Source organism: Carassius gibelio, chromosome B10, assembly GCF_023724105.1.
Source record: "Carassius gibelio isolate Cgi1373 ecotype wild population from Czech Republic chromosome B10, carGib1.2-hapl.c, whole genome shotgun sequence".
In the NCBI taxonomy this organism is placed as follows: Eukaryota; Metazoa; Chordata; class Actinopteri; order Cypriniformes; family Cyprinidae; genus Carassius; species Carassius gibelio.
The window spans coordinates 9557648-9576319 of NC_068405.1; the positions used below are offsets into that span (position 1 = coordinate 9557648).

The following is an 18672-nucleotide window of genomic DNA, read 5'->3' on the forward strand; positions in this document are numbered from 1 at the left end:
CCCAACTGCTCCCCGTGTGCTGCAGCTTAAATTGCTGCCCACTGCTCTGGGTGTGTGTTCACAGTGTGTGTGTGTGTGTGTGTGCACTTCGGATGGGTTAAATGCAGAGCACAAATTCTGAGAATGGGTCACCATGCTTGGCTGAATGTCATGTCACTTTTTGTACCTTTAAAAAAAAAAAAGTTTGCATACTGCATAATCGTCCGATTTGATTAACCATGTACAACTTTACTCCCTGAGCTGTTTTTTTTAACCCATGTTCATTAGGGATCTTTTTCAGCTGCATATGTTTTAACATTATAACAGTTAATGACTACAATAGGTTAATTGGCAAGCCGTTACAAAGGATGCTTTGTACATCCTTGTAAACACAGTGTAAACCTTCTGTAATCCATTTTACTGTCTGTGGTACTTTTTCAGTACATGGCAGAGATCCAGATATATTTACTATTACCCTCTCTCTGTAATGTGACTTTTTACTTGGGTGTGTATGAGAGAGTTGGCAGTGTTAACACTCTTGGTTTGTAGCATTACTTTTTTATTAAAGTCTCCATTAGAATAAATTATGAAACTGCATTCAGCACCTCAACTGTGCACTTACTTTATAGTATGTAATGAAATATGTGGTCACAAGCTTTGTTCCAAGTGATAGTGTTCTGCCTTCTAAGGTAGAATCCTAACCAATTGGTTTGGAATGGCCTACATAGGCTGCAGCTCAACTGTGTCACACAAATAGCCTTACAATTAGACCAAATGTATTTTTGTAGGCTGCACAATTAAGATGGCTACCTTTCAAATTGGGAGTGCCTCTGCAGGAAGCTCGCTAGGTTTTAGAACTGCACAATAGCATCAAGCAGTGCAAAAGACTGAATGGTCATGAATATAAATGTTGATTATTTTAGATTGATTGTGCATGCTTATATATAACTGATTCAAATTTCAATATGTCTGTAAAATATCTATGCATGACATTGTCCTAAAATGTCAGGTGAGCGTGAAGCTCTGTTATGATCTTGACTGAAAAATGCTTCCTCGTGTACTGTAGGTGAAATGCAACAGCTCTGTAATCGCATGCACCAGAGCTTCAAGCTTCTGGTCAGCACCTGAGGCACGCCCCATTCTAAGGGATGTTATCTCGGAGTCGTTCCAATGAGCAAGATGAAACAAATGGGTCGGGTGAACTTCAGCAAAGAATGTCTAAGAAAAAAGAACTTGGCAAAAAGAGGACCCAGAGTCCCAAGGTCAGTCAGAGTCTACGCAAGAAGATCCAGAAGTTCCTCCAGGGATCAGGGGAGTACACTGCCTATGACTCCCAGCACTCTCCAGTGGAGATAGAGGACGACATGTTCATCTGTGGCATTAAGAGAGATCCCTCTACTCATGAGTGTAGTCTCTCAACCCAGCGTAGTTTTGAAAGTCAGACTAAAACCTCCAAGAGTGCCGTTATTGGGCAGGGGAGGCGTAATAGTGATGGCAGTATCACCATTCCATCCATCATGGGAATGAAAGAATTAGAGCCCAAAGACCAAGCAGAAGAGAGTGGATGTGTAGATGGAAGAGGTGCAATGGATAAACCAAGCCGAAGTAGGGACAAGGACAAGAAAAGAGAAGTAGGGTCAAGCACCATAGTGGAACACATTTTGAAGGAGCTACAGGGGATTAATAAAATCCAAGAGGAGATATCAGATTTGCGACAATACCTGACGTCTGTAAGTGGCTCAGTAGATGAGGTGTCTTGCTGTGTAGATGCTGTACTGTTGGAAATTGAGGAGATGTATTCAGTTGGTGCTGTAGGGAATCCATCACCTCGAAGAGTTGCGGCTCATCAAAGAAGTCCAGATAGGCAGAATGCCGTTCCTCTCCCGCAAAGTAGAAATAGAAGCCCAGTAGTAAAGCATCGAAAATTGGAGAAGAATGAAGGCAGACCTCTGTCGGCTAGACCGAATGAGTTAGGGTGTGATGTGGAAACTGATTACAGAGATGTACCAAGAAGAACCAAATTACACAATCCCAAAGCTTCTGACAACTTAGATGCACCCTGTTCCAGATTTAAGAAGTCCAGCTACTGTCATCTTTATGGGCAAGATTTTACAAGCACTAGTTCCTTATCCTCAGGTCACAGTTCTAACAGTCGAGATCAAGGAGGAAGTTATTATTCTAGGGAGACTGACCAAGAGAACAGTGGTTGGAGACGTTCGGAAATGCAGTTGAGCGTTAGTGGAGAAGGAGGATGGAGTGGAGACACTGGATGGAGTGAGGAGGATTACTGCTCCTGCCAGAACAGTGCAGACGAATTGGAAACTGTTGGACGCCCAGATACATGGTACAGGTACAATGGTGGCGAGACCAGTCATTCATCACGTAGCAGCTCTGAACACCTATCCCTACTGTTTGGAAACCATGATTCCCCATCCAGCTCATCTAGTGTTGTAGATTGGAGGCATTCGAAGAATCAAACTATCAGTGACATTTGCTGCGACTGCACGTCAAATTGCATGTACTCTCGCAGTTCTGGATACCACACCATGGATGCATATGCTGATGAATCGTGTAGTGGGCCTTCCCGAAGTCTTAGTTGTTCAACCGTTGGAATGACAGACTGTGATGACGGTTGCCAAAATCTACACTCCTCATGTGAGCATTGCCTCTGTGATGTAGATTTGGAGAAAGACTGGCCAGACGGTGCTTGCACAGATGTGTATGACCCAGATTATTCTGAAAATACGGACACTGAAGAGTCACAGCCATCTAATCTAGGATATGATGTTGTAAAGATAAGTAAAGCCATGCTAACCTTCCACTCCGCTCTAAGGGGAGCCTTGACAAAGCTTGACACACCTGAACCCCAGTGTCTAGATGAGGACACCAAGTCTGTAGTCCCAAGTCCCTCCATATCCAATGACCTTGAGGAGGATAGCACCACATTCAGTGACTCAAATGTAGACACTGTTGAACCTTCTGATGGTGCGACTTTAGATCTCAATGTTTCTCCTCAAAAAGGCATCGAAGCTGCATTCAATGGGAAGGACTTGAGGGAATTACTAAACCGGCAACGTAATTCTCAAGCCTTTGATCCTCTACTGTCAACTCCTAGCACAATTTCCCCGTCACATACTCCAACTGAATACTATGCATTAGACCACTTAGATACTGTAGAGGAACCTCTAACAGATCAGAATCAGCGGTGTATTCCAGAGCTTAGCCCAAAACATGTGGATCTGAGTTCAGGCATTGTTGATTCTTGTGCTCAACAAATGGCATTTGGCTCAGGTAATATCAAAATAAGTCCAGAGGGCACCAATTCAGGAACACTGGAGGCAGATGTTAATGGAAAACAGGTGGAGCATAGTCTTGACAATGAACCTGCCCTTGAAGACCCTCACCACCAGAAGTGCCTTGCCAATATTCAACGTGTGCTCAAAGAGAAGAGACATCGACATAGATTATCCAGGATTGCCAATGCCTCAAAGAACACTTTCTCTGAGGAGGAATTTAAACAAGGTACAAACATTGCCTTTGTTTATGGTTAGTTATACCTGTAATTAAGTTGAACAAAATGTTCCCACTTCTGTCAATCTTTTCTTATTTTAATACCGTTTATCAATTGTTGTTCTTTTCTTTTTTCTTTATTGTCCTGCTCTGTCTTTCAGAGGGAAGCAGGGATGATGACCAGGTCATGATTATATTTTGGTCAATTCTCAGTCGTTATTTCATTTTTTTCATTTTTTCCACTAATGCCAGTTTTCTTTCTTTCATCCAAAGTTTATTTGAATGCATTATTTTTTAAACATATGATTGATGTACAAGGCTGCCTGCTTCTTGAGTTTGCCAAATACAGAAAACTTCTGCGTTTAAAACTCAATGTTTTGTCTTTTAATGGTTACATGTGTTGTTTGCTTCTGTTTTGTTTTACTTGAATGTGATTTGCCATCTTTTTAAATTATTAATAACTTGAAATGCTGGTCTTCGTCTTGCTACATTGTTGCTTTTAAGAGCAGTTGAAACATACCGCATGCCCTTGGGGAACTCCAGCTATCCAGCTGTAGTTCCATTTATCTGAGGAAGAATGCTCATGCCATTTAAAAAAAATAAAATAATAAATGGTTAACCTCAGATGGAAAACACAGATGCTGTTTGCTAAATGTTTTTCAAGGTTTCACTCATTTCTGTCAACAAGTGAAAAGTGTTTTTTGGGCTGTGTTCATATACAGTAATTATCCTAAAATTTATGTTTTTTTTGCTTTGCCATTTCCCCCCTTTCATTGATTTTGCGCTGATCTTATGAGTTGCATGTCAGTCATTTCGATCAGATTAAGTACTTTCATCAGTGAGGACTTCTTCTATACAAAGTCATGTTTTGGTTGTCTAGTTTTGGTTTGCTTTCGCAGACCTTTTGGTGAAACTCAACCAATCCTGTGTCCTCTGCATTTATCTTAGGCGTTTCTCAGGTTTAATTGCTTCCCTTGTACACACGGATTAATCTAAACTGTGTTTTTTGATGCCATAGGGCAAAGAAAATGGAGATAATTCAAGACATGCTTGGATTAAAGCTGGGTAAGTTTCTATTTAAGCATTATTGCTAGTTGCATTGTTGTATTTTACTTTTTCTCTTTTTTTAATGGAAGTATTTATGAAAATATAGAATTATTTATAAGAAGTTAGTGACATTTTATTTAAGCATTCATTGTCTGTGTATTAATTAAGCATGGAAAATACTCCTATACAAAGTGTTGATATCCACAGAAATGGGAGTGGAATATTTGGAATTGACAGTATGCCAGACCTTCGAAAGAAAAAAGCTATCCCTCTGGTTAGCGATGTGGTAAGTACTCTTTCCATGTGGCCTCACCTTGCATTAAAATGAACAAAAGCTACAAATGTTTTTATTATAATTCTCAAAATGGTATTGTTTTCCAGTAGGAACAGCATCAGTCCAAATCTTTCAAAAATATTACTTTTTCAGTCTTATAACATAAGGTAAAAACACTATTAAGTTGACAAATCTGGTTCAGACAAAAATGTCAGAATATGAGCAGTTTTAAGTTTTATAATCAATAAATGACAGCCATTATAACTTTTAAATTCTGAAGTAAAACAACTCTCTGATCTCTCTCCTCCCCATTATAAACATAAAATTAAACCTCTACAACTCTTTTGAATGCATTCACTCTGCATGGTCAGGCTATGGTAAGTTTTGAGAATAACCCATATGACTGAACCTACCTTTTTTGTGTATATCAAGATCATACTGCATCCACAGGATCAGTATTGCTATAATAGTTTGCAAATACACAGCTAGAAAACATGACAATGCAAAAGTAGGCTGTTACAGTGAAATACCATAAATACTGTATATGGATTATGGTATTAAAATAAAAAAATATTTAATATTTTAATAAATGTATTTGCAAACCATTTCAACCTTACTTGATATACTATATATGCAAGCTAGCAAAAAATGGTTCTTTCCACTGGTTTTCTTTTATTAGTTTTACTTTTCCTCCAACATCACTTTCAAAGGGCTGTTTTAGAGCGGGTAGTTTGATTCTATTTAACAGGGTATTTTACATGCTTCTGTTCATACTTAGGCTTATCCGTAATTGTTTGGTTTCTTTATTAACCCCTCTATTAACCCCTCATCCCCTTATTGCACAGGCATTGGTTTCCCCTTTGATTTCTGGGAATCCCATAGTCACCACCCCTAGTTTTGAAGTTCTGTGTTTTTGCACTTTGGCTTAGATGTTTAGTTTTGACATTTGGATTCCACTTGGTATCTAGCATCTCTTTTACCAGGAGTGTTTAAAGAGATTTTCTATTGGTTTGCACTGCTCTAACATTTATTCTTTGTATGATAGTCACTGGTCCAAGCCAGGAAGGCTGGCATTGCATCGGCGATGGCCTCGCGCTCCTCCATAAAAGATGAGGAACTGGTTAGTTTAACTTCTATCTGTTTTTTTTTTTACTATATTAAAATAAGTGTTTTCTAAATAAATATTTGATTACTTTTACTCTTTAACTTCTACAGAAGAACCATGTGTATAAGAAAACGCTGCAAGCTTTAATCTACCCCATTTCTTGTACAACACCTCACAACTTTGAGATATGGACAGCCACAACGCCAACCTACTGTTACGAGTGTGAGGGGCTTCTTTGGGGCATTGCGCGGCAGGGCATGCGCTGCACGGAGTGCGGGGTCAAATGTCATGAGAAGTGTCAGGAGCTGCTGAATGCTGACTGCCTGCAGCGTAAGTATGAGCACCTGTGCTATGTCTAAACCAAAAGACTAGCTTGACAGCTTCCTTCCTACCTTCATCTGCTGCCTGTGAAGGCCACATTTGTGTGGTTCAGACACAGCCTGTGTTACTGGTGCTTTCACTCTAAGTCAGACAGTGAGTCGGTTACAAGACGACATTTTTTTTTTTTTTAATCTACGTATATTAGACATCTGCCTTGTTGAACTCATTTACCCAAATAGACTTCCTTCAGTGACATCTTCCTTGTTGACAGGTCCATTAGCCAAAATTAAGAAAATGATTTAGAGGTGATGCTCACCATAAAATAATCATCACACACATATTTTATAAGTCAGGGTGTTTATTGGATTTATGAGCTTGCCATATTTTACAGTTGTTGGTTTTTTTAGGTTGTTTTGACAGAGTATTTTCTGCAAATGGAACATGAAAATGCAACAAATATTATTATTATTTATTTATTTATTTATTTTGCATGTTATTTACAGTGTCATTAATCCAATCTCCACAAATAAAAATGTTGTTAAGCGTAGTTAACTCTCTAATTCAGGCGCGGCTGAAAAGAGCTCCAAACATGGTGCCGAGGACCGCACTCAGAACATCATTATGGCCATGAAGGATCGCATGAAGATCCGTGAGAGGAACAAGCCTGAGATCTTTGAGGTCATCCGAGATGTGTTTGTGGTCAGCAAGGCTATCCATGCTCAGCAGATGAAGACCATCAAGCAGAGCGTCCTGGATGGAACGTCCAAGTGGTCAGCCAAGATCACCATCACAGGTTCAAAAACAATTACATGTCATTTTTCTGGAAATGTCATTGCATTTTTAATGTCTCTGACTTCCCGTCGTCTTATCTGTCTTGGTTATAGTTGTCTGTGCTCAAGGACTGCAAGCTAAAGATAAGACTGGTTCCAGTGACCCCTACGTGACTGTCCAGGTGGGTAAAACCAAAAAGAGGACCAAGACGATCTACGGCAACCTCAATCCTGTCTGGGAGGAAAAGTATCATTTGTAAGTATAGACCAATCCTAGACCATCTCTTTGATTGTAGTGTCACTCTTTGTTCCTTTGTTGCTCTAGGCTGTCTTGCTCAGAATGTGTGTCACCCAGCTTTCATCCAGTCTCTTTTCAGTAGTGGAAAAAACTTGTCTGAGTGAATAGGCTGTGGATGAGCCACTGGCCTGTTTTTAATATTATTCAATCCAATCATATCTTAAAGAGATGGTTCACCCAAAAATCATCTGTCATTAATTACTCACCCTAATGTTGTTCCAAACCCGCACGACCTTCGTTCATCAAGGAACATAAATTAAGATTTTTTTGGTGCATTCCGAGAGCTTTCTGATTCTCCATAGACAGCAAGGATCTTTACAAGATCCAGAAATGTAGCAATGATATCGTTAAAATAATCCGTGTGACATCAGTGGTTCAAACTTAATTTTATGAAGCTACGAGGATACTTTTTGTGTGCGAAGATAACAAAAGAAACATTGTTTATGTATGTGATACTCTCCAAAATGGAGAATACTTTTTAAAATACTTCTCAAGAAAACAAGAATACTTTTTTGTGCGCTAAGAAAACAAAAATAATGACTTTATTTAACAATTTCTTCTCTTTCACGTCAGTCTTCGACACACATTCACAAGAGTATCATGACTCATGCATATGTATTCCTCTGATTGAAAACAAGGTGCAGTGAATCTGGGTTCTGCGTCAGAATGCCGTCTCGTATATCAGCAGCACCACACGTATGCGTCGTAGTACTCTCCTGAACCGTGACAATTGGTCCTAAAAATAAAGTGTTACCAAAAATCACACTAGTTCATGACTCAAAAGTGCAATTTATAATTTTTATTTGTCTTAAGGAGTACTTGTGTGCGGCGGACAAATGCAATCTCTGGAGGGCACAGCCTTACAAAATCAAACCCATAGTTTCTGATCTCTAACACAGATTGTGTTGTCATGTGACATGTGTTGTCTTCCAGTGAATGCCATAACTCCTCTGATCGCATCAAAGTTCGTGTTTGGGATGAAGATGATGACATAAAGTCAAGAGTAAAGCAGCGTTTAAAGAGAGAATCTGATGATTTCCTGGGCCAAAGCATCATTGAGGTTCGCACACTGAGCGGAGAAATGGACGTCTGGTATAACCTCGGTAAGCCATCAGCTACTGCTTTGTATGTTCTTATTTTTATTTGTATTTTTTTTTTTACATTGAGCTTTAGAGTATAGGCTACACCTTGTCTTGATCTCTCTGCGATAATGTAGAAGTTCAGGGAAGTGCGGGATATGGAGAGCTTGTTTTCACTGTGCCAACAACCGGCAGCATTTCAGTCATATTAAAATTGGTTATTTGATTTAGAATGTTGGAATGAAACTATTGGAATGTTTACACTGATCCAACTAAATCTGGTATAGGCTGATGTTTGTTGTGTGAGTGTAAACTAGCCGTAAGAGCAAAGCATCTCCTCAGACGACACTGTGTGCTGTCATTGTGGCTGGATGCATCTTTTTAATGTGTTTGGTCCTTTGTGGAAAACCTCTCTGCTGTGCTTTGACTTCTCTATAAAAGGAAAGGGGTTATTTTGTTGCTAAAATATTAAACCCAAGGCACTTACAGAGCAAAAAACATTCACATTGACTTGTGTACTTGTTGGAGGGACCGTTCACTCCCGTCCCCCAAAAATACAAAATTAGTTAAGATTTAGTCACCCTCACAGTTCTGAAATCACATGAGTTTCTTTTTTCTGGAGAAATTTTGAGAAATGTTCATGCTGCTCTATTCCATATAATGTCCGTTTCCCTTGTTAGTATTAGTCATGCAAATGTATTTTAGTTCTTTGTAGTACAAGAAACACCACTATACTGAATCGTGGGACTTGCTTATGATGATGAATGCTGTAGACCACCTCTCTGTAAGTGGGACATAGCCCATGCGTCTAAGATTTGTGTGTATACTCCATTACCCATGTCTCCCATCCTGACAGCACATCCCTTCTCGCCCAATTACCTCAGTGTGCAGTGGCCCAGAGGCCTCCAGGACGTCCCAACCATGAAATCCACTGTTCCAAATAAACTTGTATTTCTGTCTCTCACTCTTGCTTTTTTCACATTTGATTATTATTCTGATGTAATCTAGCCTTTGTTTATTCTCTCATTTCTGCTGTGCTCATTTGTAAAGGCTGTTCAACCGTTCTGATTGTTTTTCCTCTGAATCTCTGGCCACCACATCTGCTGTAACAATTATTCTCAATAGCAGTAATTCAGCTTCATGTCCTCTTGTCTGTTTCTCACCCGTATCGTCCTCTCTCTCTCTCTCTCTCTCTCTCTCTCTCTCCCTCTCCCCCCCCCCCCTCTCTCTCTCTCTCTCTCTCCCCCTCCCTCCTTTGAAGCAGATATCTTCCCTTGATTATTATGTAGCCCACTCCAGTCGGAAATTCACCACTTAGCCGACACATATAAATTATCCCAATAATTTGCCTGTCAGGGGAAATGGTTAGGGAAAGAAGAACCCAGTGTTTCTATTAAAAAAACCTCCTAAGGATTTATCAGTTTGGAGAGAGAAAACCTGAATATAAAATATGAAAATAATAAACATTGATTGTAAATTGTCTTTTAAGTACAGACAACCCTGTGACTACACATTCTGTATTTATGCACCAAATTGTTTCCTATAGTGTTGTTATTGTTAACTAAAATTTTTGATAATTAAAAGATAGCAGACATTTTTATTAGATGGTAGATCATTTTGAATAATGAAAATGTTTAAATATTTTTTTTTAATAATAATTTTATTGCATTTTTATAAAATCAACGTTTTTTTAATGACTTTCGATTATGATATCTGCTCTGAAACAACTACATCCTTCCATCCATATTATGTAGAAATGAAACGCACATCAATAAATCCAAATTTGTAGTTCTCAGTATAGTCAACGTGAAAGGCTAACCCATTCATTGTACTTTATTATACCTGAAACTATCAAGTGAATGAAACGATTCCTTTGGCAATCACCACTAAAGAGATTCCTTTGGCAAGTTAGTTTTATTGTGGGCACACACACACACACACACACACACACACACACACACACACACACACACACACACACACACACACACACACACACACACACACTAGGGCTGCACGCGAAACCATTTTAGGTGGAGCAGCATTTACTACACAGAGCCATTGTTCACTGACAAGCTGCACAAAACCACGATCATATTTTGCACGCTTTGCGCAGCTTGTCAGTGAAAAACGGCTCTGTGTAGTAAACGCTGCTCCATCATACACGTGTAGAGATTTACAGCTGATTACAGAACCAGCTTTACTGATTTATTGTGCAGCCCTAACACACACACACACACACACACACACACACCCACACAAATACATTCAGATCCTATCTAACCCTGAGCAGCTATTTTTACTGCACTGTTCCCTCGGGTTAAATATGTCTGCACATATAGTAATTATTCTACATACGTATCTCATGCCACAGAGAAAAGAACGGACAAGTCTGCTGTTTCTGGTGCCATCCGTCTTCAGATCAGTGTGGAAATTAAGGGTGAAGAGAAAGTGGCCCCCTACCATATCCAGTACACCTGTCTACATGAGGTAGAGCAACACAAGCAGCTCACAGACTACCAGTGTCTGCATTAACCATGTACAGATCTTTCATTATCAGTCAGTGGATGCTGCTCTTTTAGTCACTAATATTTAGCCTCTGCTCTTTCTTGTAGAACCTCTTTCATCACATCACAGATGTCCTCGGTCAGGGTGTGGTGAAAATCCCAGAAGCCCGTGGCGATGATGCCTGGAAAGTCTACTTTGATGATGTGCCACAAGAAATAGTGGATGAATTTGCAATGCGCTATGGGATTGAATCCATCTACCAGGCCATGACGTATGTATTAGTCCACCCTCCATACTATCATCAGTTGTCGTCATATATCTTCATTCTGTCCACTAGGCCATCTGTTTTACTTTGCTGCATTCTTACTGATTTTTCATATTTATTTTTTTACGTTCACATTTCATCTTTCTTTTCTAAGCACGATGCATGATGCACACCACTTTGTTGCTTTATCAGAACAGATTGTAACATTACAAGACTCGTTTACCAAGATTTGGATCCTTTGCAGTATATGGGTGCCATCAGAATGAGTCTAAACAGCTGATAAAAACATCACAATAATCCACAAGTAATCTACACCCCTCCAGACAATCAATTAACATCTTTGTGAAGGAAGTGTTATTATGGATTGTGGACTGCTTTGGCCGAAGGCGAGAGTTTAAAGTAAAAACATCTTAATGATTTATTTGATTCTTATGAATATGTAGCTTTTCACTGATTGCTTGTGGATTATTGTGATGTTTTATCAGCTGTATGGACTCTCATTCTGACGGCACCCATTCATCCAATGAGATCAATTACCGATGGAAAATATACAAAGCCATATTTCTGAAATAATTTTATCAGTTATCAATTTATCAATTATTTTATCTTTCATACTGTAATACACAATTATGCTTAACTTAAAGGGTTGATTCACCCAAAAATGAAAATGTGAATCATTTTCTCATCCTTATGTCGTTCCAAACCATAAGACTTCCTTAAAACACAAATGAAAATATTTTTGGTGAAACTTCAGGTGTATGTCCCTCCATTAAAAGTTTGGTTAACTAAGAAAGAAATCCAAAAAGGGCATAAAAGTGTCGTAATACGAATCCATGTGGTTTTGAATCCACATTAGTTTTAATGTGCTTTTTACATATAAACTTGAGAAAGGTTGTGAGCTTTTGCACACATTATAGGTCAGATTACCTGATAAACGTACTGAAGCAGTGGCACACGACAAGATATTATGGCAAGTTTTGAGCATCTAAATAAACTACAGCCCCACTATAATAACTTTGCCAATCAGTAAAGGTGAGCTAGGGATGAATAAATGTAGTGTTCGCCATGGCAGTATCTGGATCTTGACTAGCAAGGGCAGTAAAGAAATGAACTCCTGAGTGCTGTTCATGTCTGTGCTTGTTAATGGCTTGAGTGTGAGTCAATCTCGATCAGGCTTCTGGAGTGTGAGGAGATGCTCATTAACGGAGCACATCGCTCAAATAAAGCACACGCAAGCGACCATATCTCACACCGAATGGGCCACAAGGCCAGTTGGAGCACTGACAGATCCATCTAGCCAGCCAATCAGCAGTGATTTAACTAGGTGCCTCATATGCAGACCTTTTGTAGAAAGCCATTGCCACTGAGTGAGAGCCAAACGTGTAGCGCTCATCTCAGTTCAGTGTTTTGTTTTTATTTATTTATTTTGCCATGTGCGAACTGTTTCGCTCTGTTTACTAAAAACTGTATATTTAATATGTAACAAAAACAATAAAAACTAATAAAAATTACAGAAACACAACAAAATGACATTCAAAATATTAACAATAACAATAATATCAACTGTATTATCAATATAATGTCAGTCATACTAAAATAACTGCTTATCAGCAGTTTGGCATGTTGCTAAGCTGACTGTGCAGTACAAATATTATTGATTGCATTTAATAAATTAGTAATTGAATTGCATTTTAATTACACTGAGCTATTGTTAAGTTTATTTATAATGAATATTTCTGTTGCCTTGCCTGCCATCTTGGATGTATTTTTTCACTGAGCTTGTTGCAGTGCATTCTGGGATTAAAAGAATAATTTCGATGCTGCTTTCAAAATGATCTAAAGACTGCATTTTTGAAGAGAATATGTTCCTTTTAGTACAGACACGCTTTTGTGTCAGGACTGTAAAAGCTGCCAGGCTAGGTTTTGGAATAGAGTGATTGTCTTTTTTTTTTCACAGAGTGGACATATAGTGGATGTGTTTGAATTGAAGCCCTTTTATCCTCTGCATCTTCCTCCTCTTTGTGCATACAGGCACTTTGCATGTCTCTCGTCTAAGTATATGTGTCCCGGGGTCCCTGCTGTGATGAGCACCCTGCTGGCCAACATCAACGCCTACTACGCCCACACCACTGCATCCACCAATGTCTCCGCTAGCGACAGATTTGCTGCATCCAACTTTGGGGTATGTTCAAATGAACCAAAAGAACACATACATATCGGGGGTATTCTGAAGGTCTGTTCACATCGTCTTGATTTTTACAAATAAAAAAACATTACGATTTTTAATTTTATTTTAGATTGCAAGTCATTAATTATGGTAGCTTGTTGCAAAGAATAAGCATGTTTAAATGTAAAACATGTTGTCATCAAACTAAAAATCACTGAACATGCTTTCAATATTCAGACCTTCTGATCATTTGTGAAACCTAAAGCTCTGTAAATGGAAGAAGTACGGAAGATAGAAAATTATTTTTTTTTGTCGTATTTCTACATTTTGTTCATTGTGAGACTTTTCATATAAGGACTTAAATAGTAGACATAGTTTCAATGTGTCAGCACTAAACCAGTGAGCATTTTAAGCTCCTCATTCAGGAAATAGTGCAAAATCGAAAGACCATTTTGAAAACGGAGGTGTCTATTGTGGCAGAATTTTGTCTAAGTACAGCACCATGGGATTCACCATTCAGTATCACCATTATAGATTGAAACACTTCAGCTGCAAGCTGTTATTATAGTGTCAAGACAACTGTGTCAGTTGTCTGATGTTATTCTTACAGTAAGTTGTCTATTAAAAATACGCATGTTAATGCCATGTTTTCTTTAGCACTTGGAGTGTTAGTTGACTCAAAATCATTACTTACTCAAGCTTATGTTGTTCAGTTTGAATTACAGCAAAAATTGGATTTTGATGTATATTATAAATCTCTAAAAAGGACCAAAAAGCACCATAATGTATCTTATAAATATTTGTCCATAGGTCTTGTGCACTATATATGTATGTGTCCAGATGCATTAGCTAAATATTTCCAGTCCGTGTCCTGGATGATTGAAAATCTTTCTTAATTTTTCTCGTTTTGCAGAAAGAAAAGTTTGTCAAGCTTTTGGATCAGCTGCACAATTCCCTGCGCATCGACCTCTCAATGTATCGAGTGAGTGTTGGTGGCATAAACAGTTTTATTTTTTACATTTTCATTTTAGAGCTTACATTGGTGATTGTCAGTGACTTTTCTCTTTCTCAGAACAACTTCCCTGCAAGCAGTAAGGAGCGTTTACAGGACCTCAAATCTACTGTGGACCTCCTGACCAGCATCACCTTCTTCAGAATGAAGGTAAAGAAGAATTTTTTTTTTTATTCGTTTCAATCCTCAATCCATATATTCCATCAGTGCTTATTTTGTCCTTCATTTCTACTGTCTTCTGTCTCACTCTGGACAGGTCCAGGAACTGCAGAGTCCCCCGAGAGCCAGTCAGGTTGTGCGAGACTGTGTCAAAGCCTGCCTCAACTCCACCTATGACTACATCTTCAACAACTGTCAAGACCTGTACAGTCGCCAATATCCTCAGATCGGAGACACGGTTAGACAAGCGCTCTTTTACCACCCAGCATTCATGACTGTAACGCTTTGTATTCTCACAAGACTTAAAGCTAAAGTGTGTCATCTCTGGGCCAGAAGCTTCACCAGACAGTGTGAAGACACAAAGCCATTGATGCTCTGCTGGGCTGTTGAGGATGCTTAAACACACTGTTCACACTGAATGTCGTCTTTTCTGTCCACTGTGCTACTTTTCCATTGTTTTTCTAAGTAAACATGCCCTAGATGGACATGTTTGGCTGTCGTCTCGTCATCTTTTGTAGCGTTTAGCTACAAAGTGCCTCACTTGAGTTTGAAAAAAATAGTTTTTTTATAATTCTCATGAGAGATAAACATTGAATTACTTGCACTATTATAATTGTATTTATTATTACGCTCTATTTATATTAATTATTGCTTTTATAATGATAATAATAATTATAGTATTTAGAAATATTTAGAATTAGCTTTTATTTGATTTTTTATATATTTCAGTTTTCACTTTAGTTCTTGTCACTTTTGTTATTTATTTAAATATTTTATCAATGTTTTTAGATTTTTTTTTTTATTACTACTTAATTCAGAAATTTGCCAATTTCTCAATTTCTTTTCATTTCTCTTTTTCTTTTTTAAATTTCATGTAATAGTTTGTCATTTTCTTTTAATTCAGCTTTATTACAATTAACAAAACTCAAGTTTTTTTATTGTAAAGTTTAGTTAACAGTTAAAGTGCAGTTTACACATTAAATATCAAATGTCACATCACCTTTAAAATCTACCTTTTTGATCATTTAAAATACCAGTTTAGAATATAATGTATTTATGTACTGTAATGTAATTCACATTTGAATTTGAATTTAAATGTACAGTAATTAAAAGTTTAATCATAATTAATTATTTTACTGTTAATCAAGCAAATCATTCTTGTTTTCTTTTGCTCAGCATAAGGAGGAGTGCACTCCAGAAGATCAGGGCCCAAGCATCAAGAACTTAGACTTCTGGCCCAAACTCATTACTCTGATAGTGTCCATCATTGAGGAGGACCGTAACTCCTATACACCAGTCCTTAACCAGTAAGTGTGCACACAAACCTAAATACATAGTCTGTATCCAACTCTACTGTCCTGCCATCATGTGACACTGTGTTCCTGTTTCTCTACAGGTTTCCTCAGGAGCTGAATGTGGGAAAACTGAGTGCGGAGGTCATGTGGAATCAGTTCTCTCAGGACATGAAGTACGCCATGGAAGGTCAGTACCAATTTGGTTCATTGCTTGGGTGAATTGGTGATGATTTTTTTTGTTGTTGTTCATATTCACATGTTCTTTTTCTACAGAACATGAAAAACACCGGCTGTGTAAGAGCGCAGACTACATGAACCTGCACTTCAAGGTCAAATGGCTGTATAACGAATATGTGAAGGATCTGCCAGCTTTCAAGGGAGTTGTTCCCGAATACCCCACGTGAGTGAGCTCTTCAACTCATTCAGAAGTAAAAGCATATTCTATTGTTGTTTGTTCACATTATGTCTTGCCATTTCCAGGTGGTTCCAGCAGTTTGTGCTGCAGTGGCTGGATGAGAACGAGGATGTGTCCATGGAGTTCATGCATGGAGCCCTGGAGAGAGATAAAAAAGACGGAGTAAGATGTTTTTCAGTGCAATTCCCCTCTAATAGCCTTTTGTCTTTCACACGTTTTCATCACAGAAGTGTTTCTTGGCCATTATGATGCTCTTGTGGCCACAAACTGGCCATTTTGCTGTTTAACCGTCTAAAAGTTTTGCCATTTGCAAGTTTCTCAAGAGCAGTTATATTAATTTTAGGTCATCTGTACAAAAATGAGTTTCTTCCTGCTTGTTAAAGGAACAGTTTACGAGAAAAAACTAAAAAAAACATTATACATATGCTGACAGTTTACTCACCCTCAGGCCATCAAACATGGAAATGAATTATTTCCTAATATGAACAGATTTGGAGAAATGTAGGATTACGTCACTTGTTCACCAGTGGATGCTCTGCAGTGGATGGGTGCCATCAGAATTAGAGTCCAAACAGCTGATAAAAAAATCACAGTAATCCACACCACTTCAGTCCATCAGTTAACATCTTGTGAAGTGAAAATCTGCATGTTTGTAATAAACTAAACCACCATCAAAGCGTTTTCAACTTTAAACTGTTGCTTCTGGCTAAAATACAAGTGCTTTATTCATAATTTTGCTTTTCCTAGTGAAAAGTTCTCTTGTCTGAATCAGGAGAGCAGTACGCACAGATCAAGCACTGTTTACAAGTGAAAACAGTCCAAAGAGACAAGAAAGGACAGTTTAAAATTTAATGATGGGTTTGTTTCCTACAAACATGCAGCTTTTCACTTCACAAGATGTTAACTGATGGACGTGAGTGGTATTTGTGGATTATTGTGATGTATTTATCAGCTGTTTGGACTCTCAATCTGACGGCACCCATTCACTGCTGAGGATCCATTGGTGAGCAAGTGATGTAATGCTAAAATTCCCCAAACCTGTTCTGATGAAGAAACAAACTCTTCTAAATATTGGATAAATCTTGAGTAAATTTTCAGCAAATTAGATTTTTTGGGTGAACTATTCTATATAAACAAAACGCATTATCCTCATACCTACATAATGAGGGATACTCATGAAAATTGTCCAGTAATTGTGCTACAGTATTTAAATAAAGGTGACCTGATCTGTCCTGACACAAATCTGAATGGACATGTCTTTTAAATAACTCTTGTGTCTCCTGTACAGTTCCAGCAGACGTCAGAGCATGCTCTCTTCTCCTGTTCGGTGGTGGACGTCTTCACCCAGCTCAACCAGAGCTTTGAGATCATCAAGAAACTGGAGTGTCCCGACCCCAAAGTCTTGGCCCTCTACAGCCGCCGGTTCGCCAAGGTGGACCAGCGTCCTTCCTAATCCGATTACAAATAGATTCATGTCAGAACAAATGTCGGCTGTCAGAGTATTATCTTGTTTCGAGAATTATCTGTGATTTCTGAGAGAATGGCCCTGTTTTAGCCAAAGGGCATCTCAGTGCAGAGCAAATGAAGAATATCAGTGAAGCAAAAACATTTGTCTGAAAGAATGAGATTCTATTGTAATCAAATGAAAATGCTTAATGCAGCTCTTTCCATTAAGCTTCAGTCAGTCCCCAGACTAAGTCTGGCAAGCTTCTCTGAGAGAAATGCATAGCTCCCTCAAGAATCTTTATCGGACACGTGGAGAGCTCATTGGGCTGATGTCCAGCAGTTTTATGGTAGTGCAAACAGAGCGCTGAGTGCAGAGATGAGCCCCAGAGAGTTTCTACTAGATTCCCTGAAATGTTAGCCTGCTTTTTCATTTGTTTGCTTGGTAATGCTATTACCAAGACATTTTGACGTTTGAAAAACGTTAAGCTCAGTTCTTATTTCTTTGTCTTCACAGACCATTGACAAAGTTCTGCTACAGTACAGTGCCATTTTGAAGAAGAGCTTCCCGTCCTATTGTGATAAGGAGAAGATTGTAAGTCATTCTTCTGGTAGTTAAGGATGACATTTCTGTTAGTTTGTCTAATAGATGTCTCTTTGTCTTTGCTCTTTCATTTGTGAAGTACTTTATATTGACTGTATGCATATTTATGTGAATGACATAATATACAGTATATGAAGATATATGAAGATATGCATTACATATATATTATTAATAATATACTATATACTATAAGACATTTAAAAAGAGCATATGTGTAAGTGTGTGTATACACATTAATGTTTTAGAATATGTGACCCTGGACACAAAACCAGTCATAAGGGTCAATTTTTTGAAAGAAGAGTAAATAAGCTTTCCATTCATGTCTGGTTTGTTTGGACAGGACAGTATTTGGCTGAGATGCAACTATTTGAGAATCTGGAATCTGAGGGTGCAAATCTAAATATTTAGAAAATCACCCTTG

At 38.4% G+C, this 18672-nt stretch overlaps 2 protein-coding genes across 4 annotated transcripts in view; both read left to right on the top strand.

The window, feature by feature from the left end:
• The window catches only part of LOC127966700 (protein unc-13 homolog B), an 86287-nt gene that overhangs the window by 52600 nt on the left and 15015 nt on the right, over positions 1 to 18672 (top strand). For all 3 annotated transcript variants that reach the window (XM_052567882.1, XM_052567883.1, XM_052567884.1), the window contains exons 11-29: positions 4508 to 4554; positions 4744 to 4822; positions 5856 to 5930; positions 6026 to 6245; positions 6802 to 7029; positions 7121 to 7262; positions 8238 to 8407; positions 10758 to 10873; positions 10999 to 11162; positions 13188 to 13338; positions 14237 to 14305; positions 14396 to 14485; positions 14592 to 14732; positions 15671 to 15801; positions 15891 to 15976; positions 16063 to 16189; positions 16270 to 16366; positions 17493 to 17636; positions 18165 to 18242. In XM_052567882.1, the coding sequence (XP_052423842.1) occupies positions 4508 to 4554; positions 4744 to 4822; positions 5856 to 5930; positions 6026 to 6245; positions 6802 to 7029; positions 7121 to 7262; positions 8238 to 8407; positions 10758 to 10873; positions 10999 to 11162; positions 13188 to 13338; positions 14237 to 14305; positions 14396 to 14485; positions 14592 to 14732; positions 15671 to 15801; positions 15891 to 15976; positions 16063 to 16189; positions 16270 to 16366; positions 17493 to 17636; positions 18165 to 18242 (2355 nt within the window). The remainder of the gene's footprint in view (positions 1 to 4507; positions 4555 to 4743; positions 4823 to 5855; positions 5931 to 6025; positions 6246 to 6801; positions 7030 to 7120; positions 7263 to 8237; positions 8408 to 10757; positions 10874 to 10998; positions 11163 to 13187; positions 13339 to 14236; positions 14306 to 14395; positions 14486 to 14591; positions 14733 to 15670; positions 15802 to 15890; positions 15977 to 16062; positions 16190 to 16269; positions 16367 to 17492; positions 17637 to 18164; positions 18243 to 18672) is intronic.
• On the top strand, positions 1057 to 3530 carry LOC127966701 (uncharacterized). The gene has a single exon (XM_052567885.1). The coding sequence runs from the start codon at positions 1128 to 1130 to the stop codon at positions 3528 to 3530; it is 2403 nt and encodes an 800-aa protein (XP_052423845.1). The 5' UTR covers positions 1057 to 1127.

Coding starts and splice junctions, on each gene's coding strand:
- LOC127966701 (XM_052567885.1), top strand. CDS start 1,128: ATGTTATCTCGGAGTCGTTCCAATGAGCAAGATGAAACAAATGGGTCG.